Below are 18,303 nucleotides of genomic sequence, written 5' to 3'. Positions count from 1 at the left end.
AAAAGCTATCGAGGTTTAAACTTTCGAGAAAAATTGAGTGAATTACATTGTTTTTATTCACATTTTCAGAAATTTTTGCCAAAGTTTTCGTCGATTTTGCAAAAATATGTAAAAATTGTTATCAATAACCCTATTGATTTTGTTTTTGGAGACAAAAAAAGTCTTGTTGACTAAACTGATATATTTTTTGGCTAAAATTTTTGCTAAATATTTCAAAATTCAGCCTTTTTCATCAGAAAATACACCAATTAATCTTCTTTAGTCCACGTTGATTGAATTTGCCGAAAGTACACACTCAAAAACAACTTACATAAAGTTTGTAAGCTACAACGGGAACTAGTTCTACTTTCACTTCCAATAAGAGTAGTCTGGAATTTAAATTTTGCCGTTTTTGATAACTTTACTCAATGAATATCAATATCACAGCCTTTATATTTGATCTTTTGATAAACAAATTATCCAGATCAGAAACACTCGAAACAAATGAGTGTTCCTAATGGACGAATAGCAATAGCAAGTCTGGTGTTGGTGCAATCTTGGACTGTTACAAATCAAAATTATTTAAGATTGTATTCAGTCGTTCTTTTTTAAAAAAAAAATCGATCATTTTATGTTAATTAAAGAACAGAACAACTCAAAACAAAGTTCAATGTTGATATATTCATTTGGCTTTCAAACTCCCAATTAGTATATCTAGTTTCTTTTCTCGAAAAATTATGGTCGTTTTGACTTATTGAAATGTTTGATTTTTCAATAAATAATTGCTTATTGAAACTTGCCAATATTTTTCTTTTTGTTTGGTCAGATTTTTACTTAGTGTTTGCAAAGAAAAAAAACATCTTTGCAAAGAAAACTCTTCTTTCTTTTTTACTACAGAAAATTCAGTTTTTTTTTGCAGTTTTGTGCGTTAAGCTATGTTTTTCTGGCTTTGATGCTACTAGATTCCACATTTTTTTTTGTTTTTAGGCATTGGCCCATTTTTCACAATTTTTTCTGCCTTTTTTCACATCATCACTTTGCTGTTTTGTACATTGTCATTCACAAAGAGATTTAATTGAACATACAAAAATTTTTAAAGGTATAGATTAGGGTTATAACGGCTTCGACACCTCTTTCTCGAAGAATTTAATTGAATTTTTTTACGTTCGTCTTTAACTGTAGATTTAACTTTGTCTTTTTTGTCGTATGAAACTTCCTGGATAATGACAGGTTTCATTAGCTTTCATGGAAGAATAATTGGGCAATTTTCTGCTTCGAGTAGATAGCTGATGGCTTTCGCGTCTTTGAAAACAATTGTTTTAAAAAAAAACATTTTATCTTCTCATTTTTGTTAATTTTTGTCTATTTGTTTCTTAGTCTTGTTAATTACCGGTCACAGCTGACATCACTTTCTTCAAGTGAAATTGCAAGAGTACAAAATCTAATGTTTTTTAAAGGTATCGTTATCTATTTATTGGCTTCGACACGGGATTTTCACAAAAACTAAAACAAATTTTGATTTTTGTTCTATATTTGACGTTTTTTATGTAGACGTAAGACATATTCTGAATAAGTACTGATCTCAAGCGCTTCCTTCGGACAAAAAAATGAACCTAATTTTTTGTTTTTGTAGCTAATGGCATTCATGACCTTAAAAATAGTTGTTTTCGAACTATACAAAAGTATTACATAATGTTGCTATTTTTCTGTTTTTGTCTGCTTGTTTCCTATCCTCATATTGAAGGGTCGCATTCTACGTTATTGGCATCCAAGGAAGGCTCAATTGAACATATTATGTGGGGCGAAATCTGGTTTTTCGGCTTCGACACGGTTTTCTCGCAGACTTTAATTGAAATTCTATTTGTTGTTCATTTTGTAACTACTTAAAAAAAATTGAAAAAATGACAGGTCTTAATGCCACCCTAAAAAAACGTATCGGATCATAAACACGTTGATGTTTACAATAGCTATCAATTGGTTTTCATTAAATTGAAATGAATTGTTTTTTGAAAATGTAAGTCAATTTTTTTTGCTGTTTTTTGTTCTTTTTTCTCTAATTGTTATCGAGCCTTATTATGGAGTAGTCCCATATTTTTTTCTATTGAAAAACAATTTAATTCATTGAGTTTAAATTTTGTCTGAGGCTATTCTGACTTTTAATATATTTTTTTAAAGTTTCGTATGTAATTAAATTAATTTTTTGATTTTTGTTGTTCGTCTTGACTTGCTTTCTTAAGAATGGCTGATCTCATGAATCTGATGAGTGTTTTTTTTTACTCCGCTGAGTTTTATGCCTTGGAAACAATCTTTTGGTTCATACACGCTTCTTTTTCAAACTTGCTGATCCTCAAAAATCCAAAAAAGTGCATAAGTGGGGTCGGAACTCTATGTGCGAACGCATATAACTGAGCCTCCTTGTCTATATATAATATATATATATATATATATATATATATATATATATATATATATATATATATATATATATGTATATATATATACATATATATATATATATATATAAATTTATATATATATATATATATATACATATCAATCATTTTGTTTATTTATTTATATATATATATATATATATATATATATATATTTATATACATATATATGTATATATACGTATATATATATATATATATATATATATATATATATATATATATATATATATATATATATCAATCATTTTGTTTACTTCTATATATATATATATATATATATATATATATATATATGTATATATATATATATATATATATATATATATATATATATATATATATAATAATATAAATATATTTGTTTCCACAAATGGTAAAGTTAATTTGTGATCTATAGAAAAAGCACAAAACCCAAACTGAAAATTTAGTTACGCCATTTTGTATCACGCTGTAATAAAACAGGCGCGCGCACTACAAGAAGTCCGTTACGATAATACAGATTACGCATTTTTTACATAAGCACACACACAAACACACACAAACACACACACACACACAGACATATATATATATATATATATATATATATATTTATATAATATCATTTTTTCTATGTACATATATATATATATATATACATATATATATATATGTATATATATATATATATATATATATATATATATATATATATATATATATATATATATATATATATATATATATATTTGTATACAAGCGTTAGTTAGGATTAACTTGTGAATTACCTTTTCAATAAAAACAAAGCTCATTCGCTATACGCAAAAACCCATACTGAAATAATAAGCCATATCACGCTGTAATAATATAAGACCGCAAATTATCACGCTGCTGTAATAATATAAGCGTGCGCACTACAAGAAATCCGTAACGGAAATACTGAGTACGCTTCTTTTCAACACACTTTTATTTTAAAAAGATAACTTACTACAGCAGTAAGATAAGTCCTTGCATGTACTGGTGAGGACTGGTTCATCCGGATCGCATGTTGAGAATTTAGTAGGTTTGACAAAATCCTCATCTCTGTTTTCAAGTGGATTATACTCATCTAAAACAGTTTGCTACAATTTAACACAAACACAATCTATGATCTGACATGATGTCATTACAATCTAGTTGATAGCCACGAGAGCTAATTTTTGATAAATAAAGACCCCATTAAGATGGATGAGGAGCTTTGATTGTTTCGCACAAGGACACATGTACAAACACAGGTTCTCCTCTTAACTTACTGAGGAATGATATTTTAAGAACATTATCATGAACATTATTTGGTTTTCCGAAGCGTTTTCTATTTTTGCAGAAGTCGATGAGATGAGCTGTTAGCAAGTTTTTAGCACCAATTTGAAGGAAATTTGCTCAAATTGCTTTATGAGAATAGAGACTCAATATTTAAAATATAGTTACAAAATTTCATTCGTATTTGCACTAACGTTTCATGAATGAATGAAAAAATGCTGATCAAGTGATCGCGTGAAACTAACGGCAGTCGTAACAAAAAGTGTGATCATTCCAAGAAAATAGCTGAAACATATATCTATATTCATAGCAATAAATAACCAAAATGCGTAAATCTAAGCTTCATTTACTAATACATAGAACTTTTGATTCTTTCACTACAACGAGAACAAAAACTGACAGATTTCAAAACAAATATTAAAAGAGCCCAAAAAAAATTTAAGTGTTTATGTTGCTAGCCAAAAAGACCAAATACTTGTAGACAAAATCTGCTGACTAGCTCATCTGTAAGCTACCATAGATCATGTTTGATTATTAAGAAACAAACAGACAACACAACAGGTGAAAACTGGGACCACACATTTGAAAAGTGGCTAGTGGTCGAAATTCCACAATTGTCATCTGTTCATTCAAACACAAGGGCAGACAAAAATTTTCAAAAAACAAAGTGATTCTGATGTCTTTAAGGCCGGTGGTCTAAAGTTAGAGAGAGGAAGAGAGAGAGAGAGAGAGAGAGAGAGAGAGAGAGAGAATGGCAAATTGCCAGTCAAATTTTTTCACCCAAACAAACAAAATGACAAACAACCAGACTAAAAAAAAAATTCGTGAAACCTCAAAAACAAAACAACCAAACTTTAAAAAATATACAAACATTTAAACTTTATCACCTAATTGTTAAAAATACCACAAATTTTTTTCTGTTGATGTCCAGAAACCCTCCATCAGTTACTTTTTTGCATTGTTGTTACTGAAACATAAAAATAAAAAAAACATTAGTTCAACAAAAGTTCAGCATAAAAATTTATGATAAAATTTCGTATTGTTTCAGGATATTTGACAGTCTCTATGATTTTGTTTTATTTTTGTTTTCGCATTCACTCTGGTGCAATCAGCTCATTAATATGAAAAGATTAGTTCTATTTAAACCCAGCAGTTTTTTATCCTCAACGATATGCCCAAAAAATGGCGTCGAATTGCGTTTCTTGATCAAAATTTATTATTTATTCGAAAACGTTTTCTTAATACAAAAAATCACTTGCTTCTCTGTTCTGTATTTTTTGGTACGCTCATAATCACTAGTCTATTTTGATATTAGAAGTCTTCAAAAATATAAATAAGTGTTAACCTGAGGAAATTAATTTTTGTCGAATTTGGAGATCCACAAGTATATCATTAATAGTCCTCAAACATTTTGTTTGATTCTCAGTATTGCATTATTTCCAATTGAGTTCTGTTGCGCGATAATACGAATGCCCCTTAATAAACTCAAATGGCAACAAATCAATAGAAAAAAATTCCATCGAATCGACAATTTAACGAAAATGTTGCAACGTTTTTTCTTCCCCTCATTGTTTTTCAGTTCCCTTCTTTAAAATTTTGTCTTGATCTATAGCAGGTTACTATGTGCAAATATATATTGTGCTTCTGGGGACCCGAAACAGCGGGGAGAGCAACAGAACGCGGAGGGCCCCAGAACAGAATAAATAGATCCATCATATTACCACAAAAAACTAGAATTTGTGGTTTAGAAGTGGGCATGAAATTTGGATCTTTTTTGTAGTACCGCCCCTGCTAAGTGGGAATATTATTTTTAGCCCCCTGCAAACTTGCTAACATTATATAGTTAAGGTGCTCTATGAAAGCACATAACTGATTCGGGGGGTGTAAAAAAACTGGATAGGTCAGAAAAGAATCAGAAATCTTTTTCAAAAATTGCACCTCCTACTATTTACAGGTGTATATTCATCTAACTTCTGAGACAAATAACCGTAAATCAGTTAATTGGTGGAGTAACCGCATCAGGAGTGCCAATTGCAACCAGGCCAATGTGTCAAAGTTCAAAACGCAAAATTAAGATTAGCGGTGAATTTGATGCATTTATGCAGGATCTACAATTGAAGCTTTTGAAAAAAAACATTGCAATTTATATGCCTATCTTACTTAGTTTTGTTATGCTAAGCACAAATTTTGCATAACTTTGCGTTTCTGCATGAAGTTGCATAACTAAAACACGTCGCAAAATGCATAATTTATTTGGTGGTTTAATAAAAAACGTCAAATTATCTAAACTTAAATTCAAGAAAAGTTAGATCTAATTTTATGCTGGATCATAGAATATATATACTAAGAAACGTAAGAAACAAGTTAGATTGAACAGCTCCTACACTCGATCAATTGAAACAGCAGCTTTTACTGCTTTCCAAATTTTCGCAAAGCAAAGACCAAAATTTGCGAAATAGTTCCGTTTTGTCGAACAATTCTACACCAAATGCTTTAGCTCATCCAGACTTTACATGTTAGCATCAACAAATGTTTCACGGAATCTATTCCACATTGTCTAAGAACCCTAAAAACACCGGATTTATTGCAGCAAACAAGAACAAACAAGAACAAAAATCACTTTTGCGACTCTAATATTTATTCCAGAACTTATTTCAATTTAGGATATTTTTCAAATTTGCAATTTCTTTTGTTCTGAAATCTTTTGACAGTTGTGCCATTGGGAGAATTAATTTAGTAAACAAATACTCGTTAAACCTTAATTCAAACCCAGCACATATTTAAAACTTAAGTCTTTTTTCTTCCCCTCATTGTATTTCAGTTCCCTTCTTTAAAATTTTGTCTTGATGTATAGGACGTTACTATGTGCAAATATATATTGTGCATCTGGGGAGCCAAAACAGCGGGAGGAGAAACAGAACGCGGAGGGCCACGGAATAAAATAAATGGATCCATCAGATTAGCACAAAAAACTACAGTTTGTGGTTTAGAAATGGGCATGATATCTGGATCTTTTTTGTAGTGCCACCCCTGCTAAGTGGGAATATTATTTTCAGCTCCCTGCAAATTTGCTAACATTACATAGTTAAGGTGCTCTATAAAAGCACATAACTGATTCGGGGGGAGTGTAAAAAACTGGATAGGTCAGAAAAGAATCAGAAATCTTTTTCAAAAATTGCACCTCCTACTATTTACAGGTGTAAATTCATCTAACTTCTGAGACAAATAACCGTAAATCAGTTAATTGGTGGAGTAACCGCACCAGGAGTGCCAATTGCAACCAGGCCAATGTGTCAATGTTCAAAACGCAAAATTAAGATTAGCGGTGAATTTGATGCTTTTATGCAGGATCTACAATTGAAGCTTTTGAAAAGAAAACATTGCATTTTATATGCCTATCTTACTTAGTTTTCTTATGCTAAGCACAAATTTTGCATAACTTTGCGTTTCTGCATGAAGTTGCATAACTAAAACACGTCGCAAAATGCATAATTTATTTGGTGGTTTAATAAAAAACGTCAAATTATCTAAATTTAAATTCAAGAAAAGTTAGATCTAATTTTATGCTGGATCATAGAATATATATACTAAGAAACGTAAGAAACAAGTTAGATTGAACAGCTCCTACACTCGATCGATTGAAACAGCAGCTTTTATTGCTTTCCAAATTTTCGCAAAGCAAAGACCAAAATTTGCGAAATAGTTCCGTTTTGTCGAACAATTCTACACCAAATGCTTTAGCTCATCTAGACTTTACATGTTAGCATCAACAAAGGTTTCACAGAATCTACTCCACATTGTCTAAGAACACTAAAAACACCGGATTTATTGCAGCAAACAAGAACAAACAATAACAAAAATCACTTTTGCGACTCTAATATTTATTCCAGAACTTATTTCAGTTTAGGAAATTTTTCGAATTTGCCATTTCTTTTGTTCTGAAATCTTTTGACAATTGTGCCATTGGGAGAATTAATTTATTAAACAAATAATCGTTAAATATTAATTCAAACTCAGCACACATTTAATACTTAAGTTAAGAAAATGTTTTTGTAATTTGGACTCAAGTTTCAACTTAATGAAATTTAACGAAACAGTTGGTGATGGAATCCAACAATTTTACTAAATGCAACTATTAAGAGCTGATTATTCGGACAACCAACGCTAATTTAAATGCTCAATAATTAAGATCAACGCTAATTTTTAAGCGTTGCATTTTTGTAAGATCTACGCTGGAAAACGCCAACCCTGTGAGACGTAGACATGTGAGATCAGCGCAAAGAAATCCCCAATTTATGTAACATCAACACTAAGAAACGCAAATTTATATAAATCATGCCTAAAAACGGCAGTATTTTCAGTTCGACGGCTTAAGTGCATCTTATATAAATTCAGCATTCACAAATTTATATAACATATGCCTTTGCTAGCGTTGACAAGTTGGAAAATTCATCGAAATTCTGTTATATAATTTTGCGGTAAATACGTAAAATTTGTGTTAATAAAAGCGTAAATTAATAAAACTCCTTGACCGCGAAATTATGGAAGAAAATAATGATGAATTTTCTAACTTGTCAACTCTAGATACCGCTGATACACCAGAGTTCCTCGTCCCGGGAAGATTTTACTACATTTAACGCTTTCACCGCTGAAAAACTTAAAAAGGTGTCACCCAAGGAAGGTGCACCAAGGGGACGTAATGCGTTCAAAATTAAACCTTAATTTCTGGAAACATTAATGAACACACAAAAGTGTGGACAAAAGAAACGTTGAACGCACGAATTTCATCTCGGCATTATTTCATTTTCCGTCGAACAGGGTTAACCAACACGGGTTATCAGATGGGTCATATGCATTTCATAACTAAGACGATAACAACTAGATTACACTAGAAACAAAGATTCAGTCAGCATATAAACATCCGGTCAGCATCCAGTCATAACAGAAATCCCCTGTTATGAGACTCATTCATGCGACAACACCCTCGGCCCCACAATGGTTAATTTTTAGTCTTGGCTCACACAAATTTTAGTTGCTCAGTTATTGCTGTGCGAGAGCTTGTTCGTCACCCAATGAGTTGGGACAATGCTCATTTTTTTCTGTTCAACCCGATTTTGTGGGCTGATGAGAACGAAATTTTGAAGACCCGATGGTGAGGGTTTCTGGGAACAAACAAAAAGGCAAAGACTCAATTGCGTGCGTATCATGGTGATTTGTGGATACAAGCCTGATCGTAATAAAACTTTCTGAGAATCGACTAAGCTTAGAAATGATTTCAACCATGAGTTCCCCAACCAAGCATACCTTATTCATTAGTTTAAACCAATTTAATTGACATTTTACGATGGAAAAAAAATATCAACTTTATTTAAGGAAATGATGTTATGCTTTTCCGTTCATTCCTTACCGTTCCTTGAAATAAAGGTGCTATCGTCTGCAATGTTATCGATGTCTCCATCAGCTGAAGCTCCAACAGATAGACACGTCAGACCTGCAAACACAACAGCTCAATCAACACAAACGCAATATCTTCTCTGTTTTTCCCCAGGGATGTTTGACCTCTAACTACAAATTATGAGTTGTTATAATAGCACGTTTTAATGTAAAAACATTTTGAAACGAAATTTATTCAATTATTGAACTTGGCTGCTCAAGACAGTCAGGTCAATTATAAAAAAAAACAATTTGGATTATGGAATCAAAAAGTCTAAAGAATAGTTTCAATCTAACGTAGACTACGTCCAACCTGCGGAGACATCTTTGGAGAGATTTGTCAAGATCTATCGAGAGATCAAGGAGCCTGTTCTCTTTGTCAAAATGGAGAAAAAGCTACTTGTTCTCTCCAAAGATCGAGCCATCTGGAAACAAAATGTTATATCTCATTGTTTTTCAATCTGATCGCTTATAAATTCTTTCGATTTTGAGTTGCGTATCCTCCTCTCATTGGGCAACGGGATTGGGTGACTGCGTTTGATTAATGCCTATACACATTGTAGCATATATATATATATATATATATATATATATATATATATATATATATATATATATTGCCCCCTCTTAGGCAACTTATAAACGGGATACAATTTGTTTTATGAGCTAACGTGCGATAGAAAACTTATTAAACCAATAAAAACGTCGTAAAGTAAATATTGAAACACGAATTAACACCTGTAGCTCATAAATAAGGAAAATTTTTATTCACAAAGAGCACGAATAGTTTACAAAAAAATTGTTACTTCTAAAGAATCGAATTCACTAGGAACGCAGCCACTGAAAGGTGGAAAACAATTCCTATGGGAGAATATGACAGTATTATTTTAAAGCAAGCAATGAACAGAAACTAGAACCGGTATCGTTACCGTGTTAGTTATTAAAGTCGCTAAAAGTTTTTACAACAAAAAACATTGGTATTAAACAACAAAACATTGATTGCATTTTGTTGTTTAATACCAAAATGCTTGTTGATTGATACCAAATTTAGGTGTACGATAGTTACCTTGTGCTCACAATTACCATGTGTAGGAATCTGTTTTTAAGGATAGTGTTCGATAAATTTGATACTGACACACTTTAAGTTGAGGCTATCCTTGCAATGATTTATATTTGATGCTACAAAAACTCTGTAGGTTATTTCTTGAACGCCCGAAAAAGATTTATCAAGAAAATTTAATTTTGCATTGAAAAATTGTTCTGAAAGCAAAACAAATAGACCCGAAAGAAGCATATGTCTTAGATAGATTCCTTGTTTAACCATGGTAAATAAAAAAAATTGCAATCCATTTAACGTAAATTTAATATTTAATTCTGTTTTTCTTTTTATTTTTTTCATAGTCAAACAAGAGCATGAAACGGCTAAAATTTCCAGATAATAGTTTATATCGTTACAAAAAAGCGACCTCTAAATCTTTCTGTAGACTAGGGATTTGAGTATAAACCAGGGTTGACCTTTCTTGGGATCTATATGTTCAAGAAACATATATGGTTCCATTCGCCGCACAAAAAATTTTATATGATCTCGTTATGGTTACCCAGATTGCCATGTGGTCAATCTTTGCTAAATGTCTTCATTCTGGCAAACTTGGTTGATCAGTTGTCATCTAGGTTGAACAAAAGATAAAGACATATCCAAATTTCATATGTAATAAAAAACTAAAAAAAGTGAAATTCCGATTGTTTTTTTTTGGATATTGAATTATAAGTCATTGAAGATATGAAAAACTTTTGATGCAATTGAGCAACGCTTCTGTTTGAATTTTTTAATTTGCTAACAAATTTTGAAGATGTTAGAGAAATTTTTGCTATTTTTCAAGAAGGTTTTTCAACAAGAATTGTTTCTCATTTATTCTGTCATCATTAGAGATCTGTCTATCTATCATCATCAATTTTTTTAGAGATATAAAAAGTAGAATTTTAGAGATACGAATAAAAGAAAACATTTACTGGTTTTTAGTACTTCGCTAATGACTGAAAAGACTTTTTGCAGATGAAGTTGGACGTCATTAAGAAGAACACCTTGCGTTTTTTTAAACTCCATAAATTTCTCTACTAACATAGCCATGACAAAGATAAAAATCTTTTTTGAAACTGCAGGACAATTTAAGTAAAAATTGCTTGACCTTAAGAACTGTAGCATAGACAAGCAAAAAAATTCCAATGAAATGGAAAAAAATTGAAAGATTTGAATTTTTTTTGCCCTAATTATTCGAAACTTTCTTTATAGAACAACTGACCAGATTTTTTAATTGAGAAAATTTGTTGTATCTTTCAGGGAAAAAGCAGGAGAAAAAAAGCAGACTGGAAAAATATTAATTAGTGTGACTAGAACTTTCGTCCTTCCATTAGGTGATTAATTAGACAAATCTCCGTCGCTATGCTGATTGTGGTTTAAGAAAGTTTTGAGTTGTTTTTTTCACTGCTCGAACCCTGGCTCAGAAGAACAATTACCATTGCGCCAAACGCAAAACGTACATTTAGCTTCTTTTGGTTAATTAGACCAAATCGTGGAGAAATGTGAAAATAGCTTGTCATGTTTGTCCAAGATTTTTGTCATTACTTTCCACGGTCTTTGGGAGGTCAGTTAGCTTACATCTGGAGTTCTTGATTTTGTCAAAAATGATCTAAGACATAGTTCAAAAACTAAATTTTGTTAAATGGCATATTATGAGTACGTTCAAACCAGTGATTTGCTTTTTAGTTAGTGAAATGAAGAAATTTTGTCTAAATAAAAATCATCTAGATGTTCTTTGATTTCTGCATAATTGGCAGTTTTTAACATAAAGCTCAAAAACACAAGTCGTGGTTAAATGAGACTGATATATCCAAGCTTTCCCGAGTTTGAACCAGATTCGCTCTAATACCACTGTTTTCCACTCTCGCTTATAACTCTAATCTTAGAACATGGGCCGTGAAAAACTCCGACAAAACCGTAACACAAATTGCTCGTTTTTTTGTACGTTTTGCGGCGTATGGAAGTTTCTGAACTGGATCTGAAGTAAATGCAACATAGATTTCAGAAAAATTTTAGGGCTAATTGAATAACTTTGTGAAAAAGGGCCCAAAATTGTGAACACTTAAAACATTATTCGTTAGTACGTTATTCTTAAGCATCCACGTTACTTGGTCATTGCTAAACGTATCGTTTCGTCATTGTGGGCAACAGTTCCTTAAAGTTCACATGCGACAAAGAATGTTACTGTTATCCACGAAAAACCTGAAAAGTTTCAAATTGCAAAATGCACTGTTTTGCAACCTATGGGCGCTATTTCATATGGAAGAACCAGAGACATAAAGTTCAGAATTTTTTTAAGTTGTATAATTTAATGTCATCAGCTTGAACAAGAACTGGCTCTAGCAAAAATAACACTATAAAATTGCGGCATTGAATCTGCTGAATAAAAAAATTACAATTCATAGATCAAGTTTTTTTTTGTTTTGAAACATGAGCAGTGTAATTGATTTTAAAGTATTTTGCCTAATTTCAGGCGTGGGCACTGTCTTTAGTGACACTTCGTTAAACAACTCACTCATTAGTGCGAATATCATTAGACCGAGGCATTGCATCAATGCATCCCAGGCAGATTTCGTCTTCCTTGTTGCCATTCTACCCTCGTTGTTTCCAAACCTGCCAGCCTTCATGGTCACAATTGATCTGTTCACACCCATTTTTGTACTTCGTATTATTCCTTTCCTGAAATTCTATCGTCATAAAAATTAGTTACGCATCGGCTTCTGTTATAAATATCCGACTCTTTTAAAATTGAAAATACTCTCATTGACAATTATAACCTCTCAAATCGCAATTCTACATGGCAAGTTGCTGTTTTTGCGGTCAATATTGTCAGCCAAACGTACTTCGTATTTTCAGCAAAGTATTTGGCCAAAATTACTTCGTTTTTGGGCCAAAAATACTTTGTGTTTTGGCAAGTTCTTTTAGTTTCAAGATCAGCGAACAAATTACCACCGGAAGTTTCTTGGACTTAAAAAAAAGGCTGTTTACCATCTAAAATTACCAATTGAGCGTTCCTTTTTTGTCAAACAGTGAAGTACAAAAATTCCGTTTCTGAGGAAAAAGCTGAAATCAAAAGTTTTTTATCAAACGATAAATCGATAACGGTCACAATTGCATCATAGTGGTTTGCGTATACAACAATTTTGAAGGGCTTAATCCATTGGTTTTCGCACAAAGATAGCTCAAGTGTTCACATAAAAAGACATCAGTATTTTTTAATCGTACAAATCGCCTAAGCTTTTCTGATTTGTGCCAAATTAAGCCATCGGGTGTTCTAATTTATGAACGCAGAACCTAACGATATAATTTTAGAGTTCTAGAGTACTGTTGAAAAATGTGAGAAAGGACAACAAAAATTCAGAATTTTTAAATCTATGTTTTTGTAAAAACTAAAAAAAAAATACGCTAAATGGGTGTTCTCTTTGAATTGAAAATCCTCAGCAGTCCTTAACGGTCATATAATATGAGTTAAGCGGTGTGATTCAACACAAAGCAATCTTTCGGAAACTGAAGTCCATTTTCACTGAAGTCCGGTTCATTATTACATAAGGTAGCATGCTCATTTATGCTGCTAATGCCTTGTCGGGATATCACAAAAACTACAAACAAAAATTGCATGTTTTCCCATGTATAAAGGTAAGGTATCAATGTTATTTACAATAGAGGGAACGTTCTCCCTTTGTAATGCAGAACTGGCTCTGCAGATTTCGAAAAAGAAATATTTTTGTATGATACAACTGAGGGTTTTAGCTTGATTATTATCTGCTCAGAATGATACATACATGATGTTTTTGGTAGAAAGCCGTACAATGTATATATTCATGCAGCTCTTTTTGTGATATATATTTTTTTCTATTTCCATATTTTTCTTCCTATAACAAATAAGAAAAAGCTAAGAAAAATTTTGCCTAAACTTTGATGCCATCCTTTGAGAATAAAGTTGCAAATTTTATTATTAACTTCATAACTATGTCAGAATCTAATTAAAAGTGGACGAATGGATGATGTAAGGGATTTTTATTGACTTCTAATAATTAAAATAACTCAAAATAAGCAAGCAAAACTCATTCCACTTGAAAAATTTTTGTCAAATGAAAAATGAAAATATAGAAATGCTCTCTTAATGGAGGCTTGAAAAATTGTTGTTTTTTACTTTTTTTGTTATTTAACAGGTCTAATTTCAGCGTTTAGGACTTCTGAAATCAAGAGACAAAATATTGAATCTCTACATCAGGTGAAGTTAGTTTATATATTATATGCGACGCTTATTTTCCCGTTTTTTTGTAAACCAGAGTACCCGAGTTCTGACTCCCTAGACAAGCGCGCTCCGTTCAGACCGTTCTGGCAGAAAAAGTACAAGCTAGAAAGTCTAATCAGGGTCTGATTACAACTCATCCCAGAGTCTGGATTGTGTTATCTGAACCAAGAAGTCCAGTCGTTGAAAACAAACAATCATTTTAGTTGTCGAGGAGATTTTTTTGACAAACATTCTTCAATTTTGTTTTTTGATAAGTAAAACCTCGCTAAAAACCAATATTTTTTGTTCGGTTCGGTTGAACAACATTGGTAGCAATAAAATTATCTTATTTGATAACTTTTAGTCTAGATAATATGATATCTGCCAATTATTCACTCAAGTTGGTGTGATCAAAACTGGCGTTGGTTTACATTTCATTAATAACTTTTTTAGACTCGATAGTCTTAATGTTAGATTTGTTAGATTTATATCAACCAGGGCCAATCTTTTTTCTTCTTTGCTTGTGTATTCGTTTGATTGGTTTTTAGTATGCTTCACTATAGATAATTTTTCATATTGCTCTGCATGTCTTATGTATTTTTACTACAGCAACACATTAAAAACTTTATTTCCTTTAAACTCCGGAAATTTTTTCGTTGTAGCTTGTAGATGCCAACAACTACCCGCAAAAATTCCGACAATTATATTTTTACTTTAATTTGTACGCTTATGTTTGCATTTCATTATTTGTCGTAAAAAATGTCCAAAACTGTGTTTATGTTCCTTCTCTTAATTGTTGGGTGAATATGTTGCAAATAAAATTTTATAACGGAATGATCATTTTTCAAATAACATTAAAACTATTCAAAAATTATGTGAAGATTTTGAGTTTTCTGCTGCCGTTAAATTTTTGATAAATTTGTGTTAAAAAATATATTGCGTAGAGTTCTGAATTTTTGCAACTAATGTGATGACTTAAACTTACGTACTTCTTAAACTGGAAAAAGCTAGTTGAAATTACAAAAGTTGTTATTCAGATTGTTTTTCAAATATTTTTTCTTCAGGTTAATCTTTCTGGTAATGAAATCGTAATTTACTTCAAGTTTTCTTTTATAGTATTGTTATTGCAAATACACCCGGTATTGCGGAAGTCTACAAAAGAAAATTTTGTACTAATGAGGTTGCCAGCAAAAAACAAGGTTTTGAACCAGATTCTCAATAAGGTTTCCGTTGTGTGAAGTTATCTTTGAACCGATCTTAATCTGCAAATTGAAGGTATTGTAGGTCGGAAAGTCTAGTCAAAGAGTTTTTGATGCTTTGTAGTCAGCTAATTGTGCTTTCCTTTGAAATTTTTTCTTTTATATTCCCCAGCTGGTTGTCTGGACACAGCATCAACAGCGGAGAAAATGATGTTACCTCATTTTGATAAAATTGACGGCCGAAGTTAATGATTACCTATGTTGAGGTCCAGCCTCTGATCAGACCTTCCCATACAAATGTGACCTCTGATCAGGCTATTGGTGCGCTCAAAAACTAGAGTTCTTCGAAGTTCGAAGGGTGCTCGAAGCCACCTCTAATCAGACCATCTCAGACCAGCAGAAGAGTTACAGACTTTTGTAAGCTCAAAATCATCACTGCTTAGACTGAAATGATTTTCTATTACATTAAATTAAATTAAATTTCTGTATGCGGTGGCGATCAGTTTTGTGACAATTAACGGTGCTTATGGTTTATTGATAGTCTATTTTTCTCATTGGACATAAGATACGATATAATAATAAATTGTTTCCATCAGTCATTAAGTAGCTTCACAATTACCTGTACAAATACAATTCCATATTTGTACAGGTAATTGTGAAGCTACTTAATGACTGATGGAAACAATTTATTATTATATCGTATCTTATGTCGATATAATTTTTCTATTACTTAGTTGTTGCTTTTTTTGCTGTTCCGTCCAATTTTGCGACCTTTTTAAATCAACATACTTCTAAATAGGGACACTGGAGAGTAGTAAAAAGTATTCATTTTTATTTCTTTCAAAATAATCTCACATCAGACTTTGTGCTTTCGAAGCAGTTGCTGATAAGAGCATGGTTCGGTTGAAATGACCTGTGATCAAGCTTTCGCACACTTTGAGCTACCTATGATCAGACATTCGCGCAGTCAAAGGTTTTTCTAAAACATTTATTTTTAGTGCACTCAAAGATGAGAGATCACAATAGTCTGGACACCCCGACCTGGGTAAAAAGACACAATCTAATTAAATTTTTCATTTAAATGCGCCGTGGAAACATAATAATTTTTCATGTATATATCACTTTGTTTATTAATTTTTTTTATAATCTTTCCAGTTTCTGGAAAGTTCAGTCACTTCCAACCGTCGTCTGAAGACATTAATTAAACTAGAGACATTATTCAAGAGAAATTTGAATTTTGTTTTTGAGAAAACAAAAACAATGAGAAACGCAGCAAATTATGTCTTTTTGCGCCAGCCATAAAAAGACTGTGTAACTCTGATCTAAGCGTATTTTAAAAAACTTCCGAAAATAATCGGATTCTGTTGAGAAAATTTATTTGAATTAAATTTTTGCCTCTAAATTCTTAACAAAACTGATAAAAATTTATCGAAGGATCTTTAGAAACGCTTTCAAAACACAAATTGCGTCCATATGTCCAAAACTGATTCAAGTCAACTTTCATTTCACTAATTTCTGATTCGTGTGTCGACTCTTATTTCGGTTTGGAAGACAACACTTTTAAAAAAAGAGGTACCATCACTCAAAAATCCGATCGGGATCTATTAATCCTCTTCTACTGAGAATACTTGCACCTTCTATTACCCTCTTAGTTCATTTTAAAACAATTAGTTTGTTTTACAAATCATTTTATGATAGATTAAATTTCATTTTAGTTAGATCACGACAGTTCATTTTATAAGATGTTTTCCTTAGGCGGAGAGACACAATGATTGCATTGAGGGAGTAAAGCTAGGTGAAAGGAAAAAAAATATTGACAAAAATGAATTAAAACTATTCAAGATATTATTTTTCTCCTGTTTACAAGGCTGCGTAATAACCAAATCGTAGTTCTCACTATGATAGACTGACTTGAATTCTGACGTTCTTTAATTGTTTACAGAGTAAATAGTTTGCATTGGAGAATCCGGATTGATACTATCACTATATTGCCAACATATGAGACAAGGAGGCTCGTTAATGTGCGTTCGCACATGATGTTCCGACCCGAACTTATCAACATTCTTTACTTAATTGTCAACCAAATGACGATAAAACGAAAATAGATATTTGAGTTTAAAACAATCGTTACACAATCTAACCACTAATTGAATTACATAATGCCATGCCTCATTACAGTGCCAACGAGATCTGCCGTTAAGGAGTCTACGAGAAAAAAAACAAACAACAAAATTAGCAAAAACAAAAATTTCACGGTAAAAACAATATCAAAATTTAAAAGCACCTAGTAACAACATCAAAAGCAGTCATATAAAACCTTAACTACACAAATTTACTTTTTTCTAACTAAACAACAGAGGGAATTGTATCTTAATGAGACTAGGTAACAGGACAAAAAAGAGAACGAATAATGAGGTGAAATTCAAAAATTAATCAAAATTTTTTAAACCAAGAAATTTCAAAAGTCTTAAAAAGCATTAGCTTTTAACTAAATAAACCTTGACAAATTACTAAAAAATTATTACGAAAACAAAAGGACCTGTTTTTGTTTAGACTAAGTCATAGAAACGGACTAAAAATGAAGAAAATCTCAAAAAATTACAAACGATTTGCGAAAACACAAATAATTGATTCCATTAAAAT

The 18,303-nt window shown here is 31.7% G+C and overlaps 2 protein-coding genes across 3 annotated transcripts in view; one reads left to right on the top strand and one right to left on the bottom strand.

The window, feature by feature from the left end:
- LOC142353106 (trifunctional enzyme subunit alpha, mitochondrial-like) overlaps positions 1-18,303 on the top strand; it is a 249,227-nt gene that overhangs the window by 112,981 nt on the left and 117,943 nt on the right. Inside the window, exon 1 of one of the 2 annotated variants that reach the window (XM_075405312.1) lies at positions 9,834-9,839. The exons of the other annotated variant lie outside the window; for it this stretch is intronic. The gene's annotated coding sequence lies outside the window, so the exon portion shown is untranslated. Of the gene's footprint in view, positions 1-9,833; positions 9,840-18,303 lie in introns of those variants that run through there. 2 annotated transcript variants of the gene reach the window in all.
- Positions 3,386-15,531, bottom strand: LOC142352867 (uncharacterized). The gene is made up of 4 exons (XM_075405021.1): positions 15,451-15,531; positions 12,740-12,903; positions 9,121-9,204; positions 3,386-3,522 (listed from the first exon to the last, which is right to left on the bottom strand). The coding sequence occupies exons 2-4, from the start codon at positions 12,876-12,878 to the stop codon at positions 3,386-3,388; spliced, it is 360 nt and encodes a 119-aa protein (XP_075261136.1). The 5' UTR covers positions 12,879-12,903; positions 15,451-15,531.

The sequence above is a fragment of the Convolutriloba macropyga genome, chromosome 14, assembly GCF_964194025.1.
Source record: "Convolutriloba macropyga chromosome 14, txConMacr16.3, whole genome shotgun sequence".
Taxonomy (NCBI): domain Eukaryota; kingdom Metazoa; phylum Xenacoelomorpha; order Acoela; family Convolutidae; genus Convolutriloba; species Convolutriloba macropyga.
The sequence above is the reverse complement of the archived record's forward strand: the minus strand, read 5'-3'. Positions and strand labels throughout refer to the sequence as shown.

What these genes read in the sequence shown, in the direction of transcription:
- LOC142352867 (XM_075405021.1), bottom strand. Translation starts at nt 12,878, where the DNA reads ATGGGTGTGAACAGATCAATTGTGACCATGAAGGCTGGCAGGTTTGGA. An exon ending in AATGATATTCGCACTAATGA is followed by an intron (nt 9,205 to 12,739) that starts GTGAGTTGTTTA and finishes TTGTGTTTGCAG; the next exon opens with GTCTGACGTGTCTATCTGTT. An exon ending in CACCTTTATTTCAAGGAACG is followed by an intron (nt 3,523 to 9,120) that starts GTAAGGAATGAA and finishes AAACTGTTTTAG; the next exon opens with ATGAGTATAATCCACTTGAA.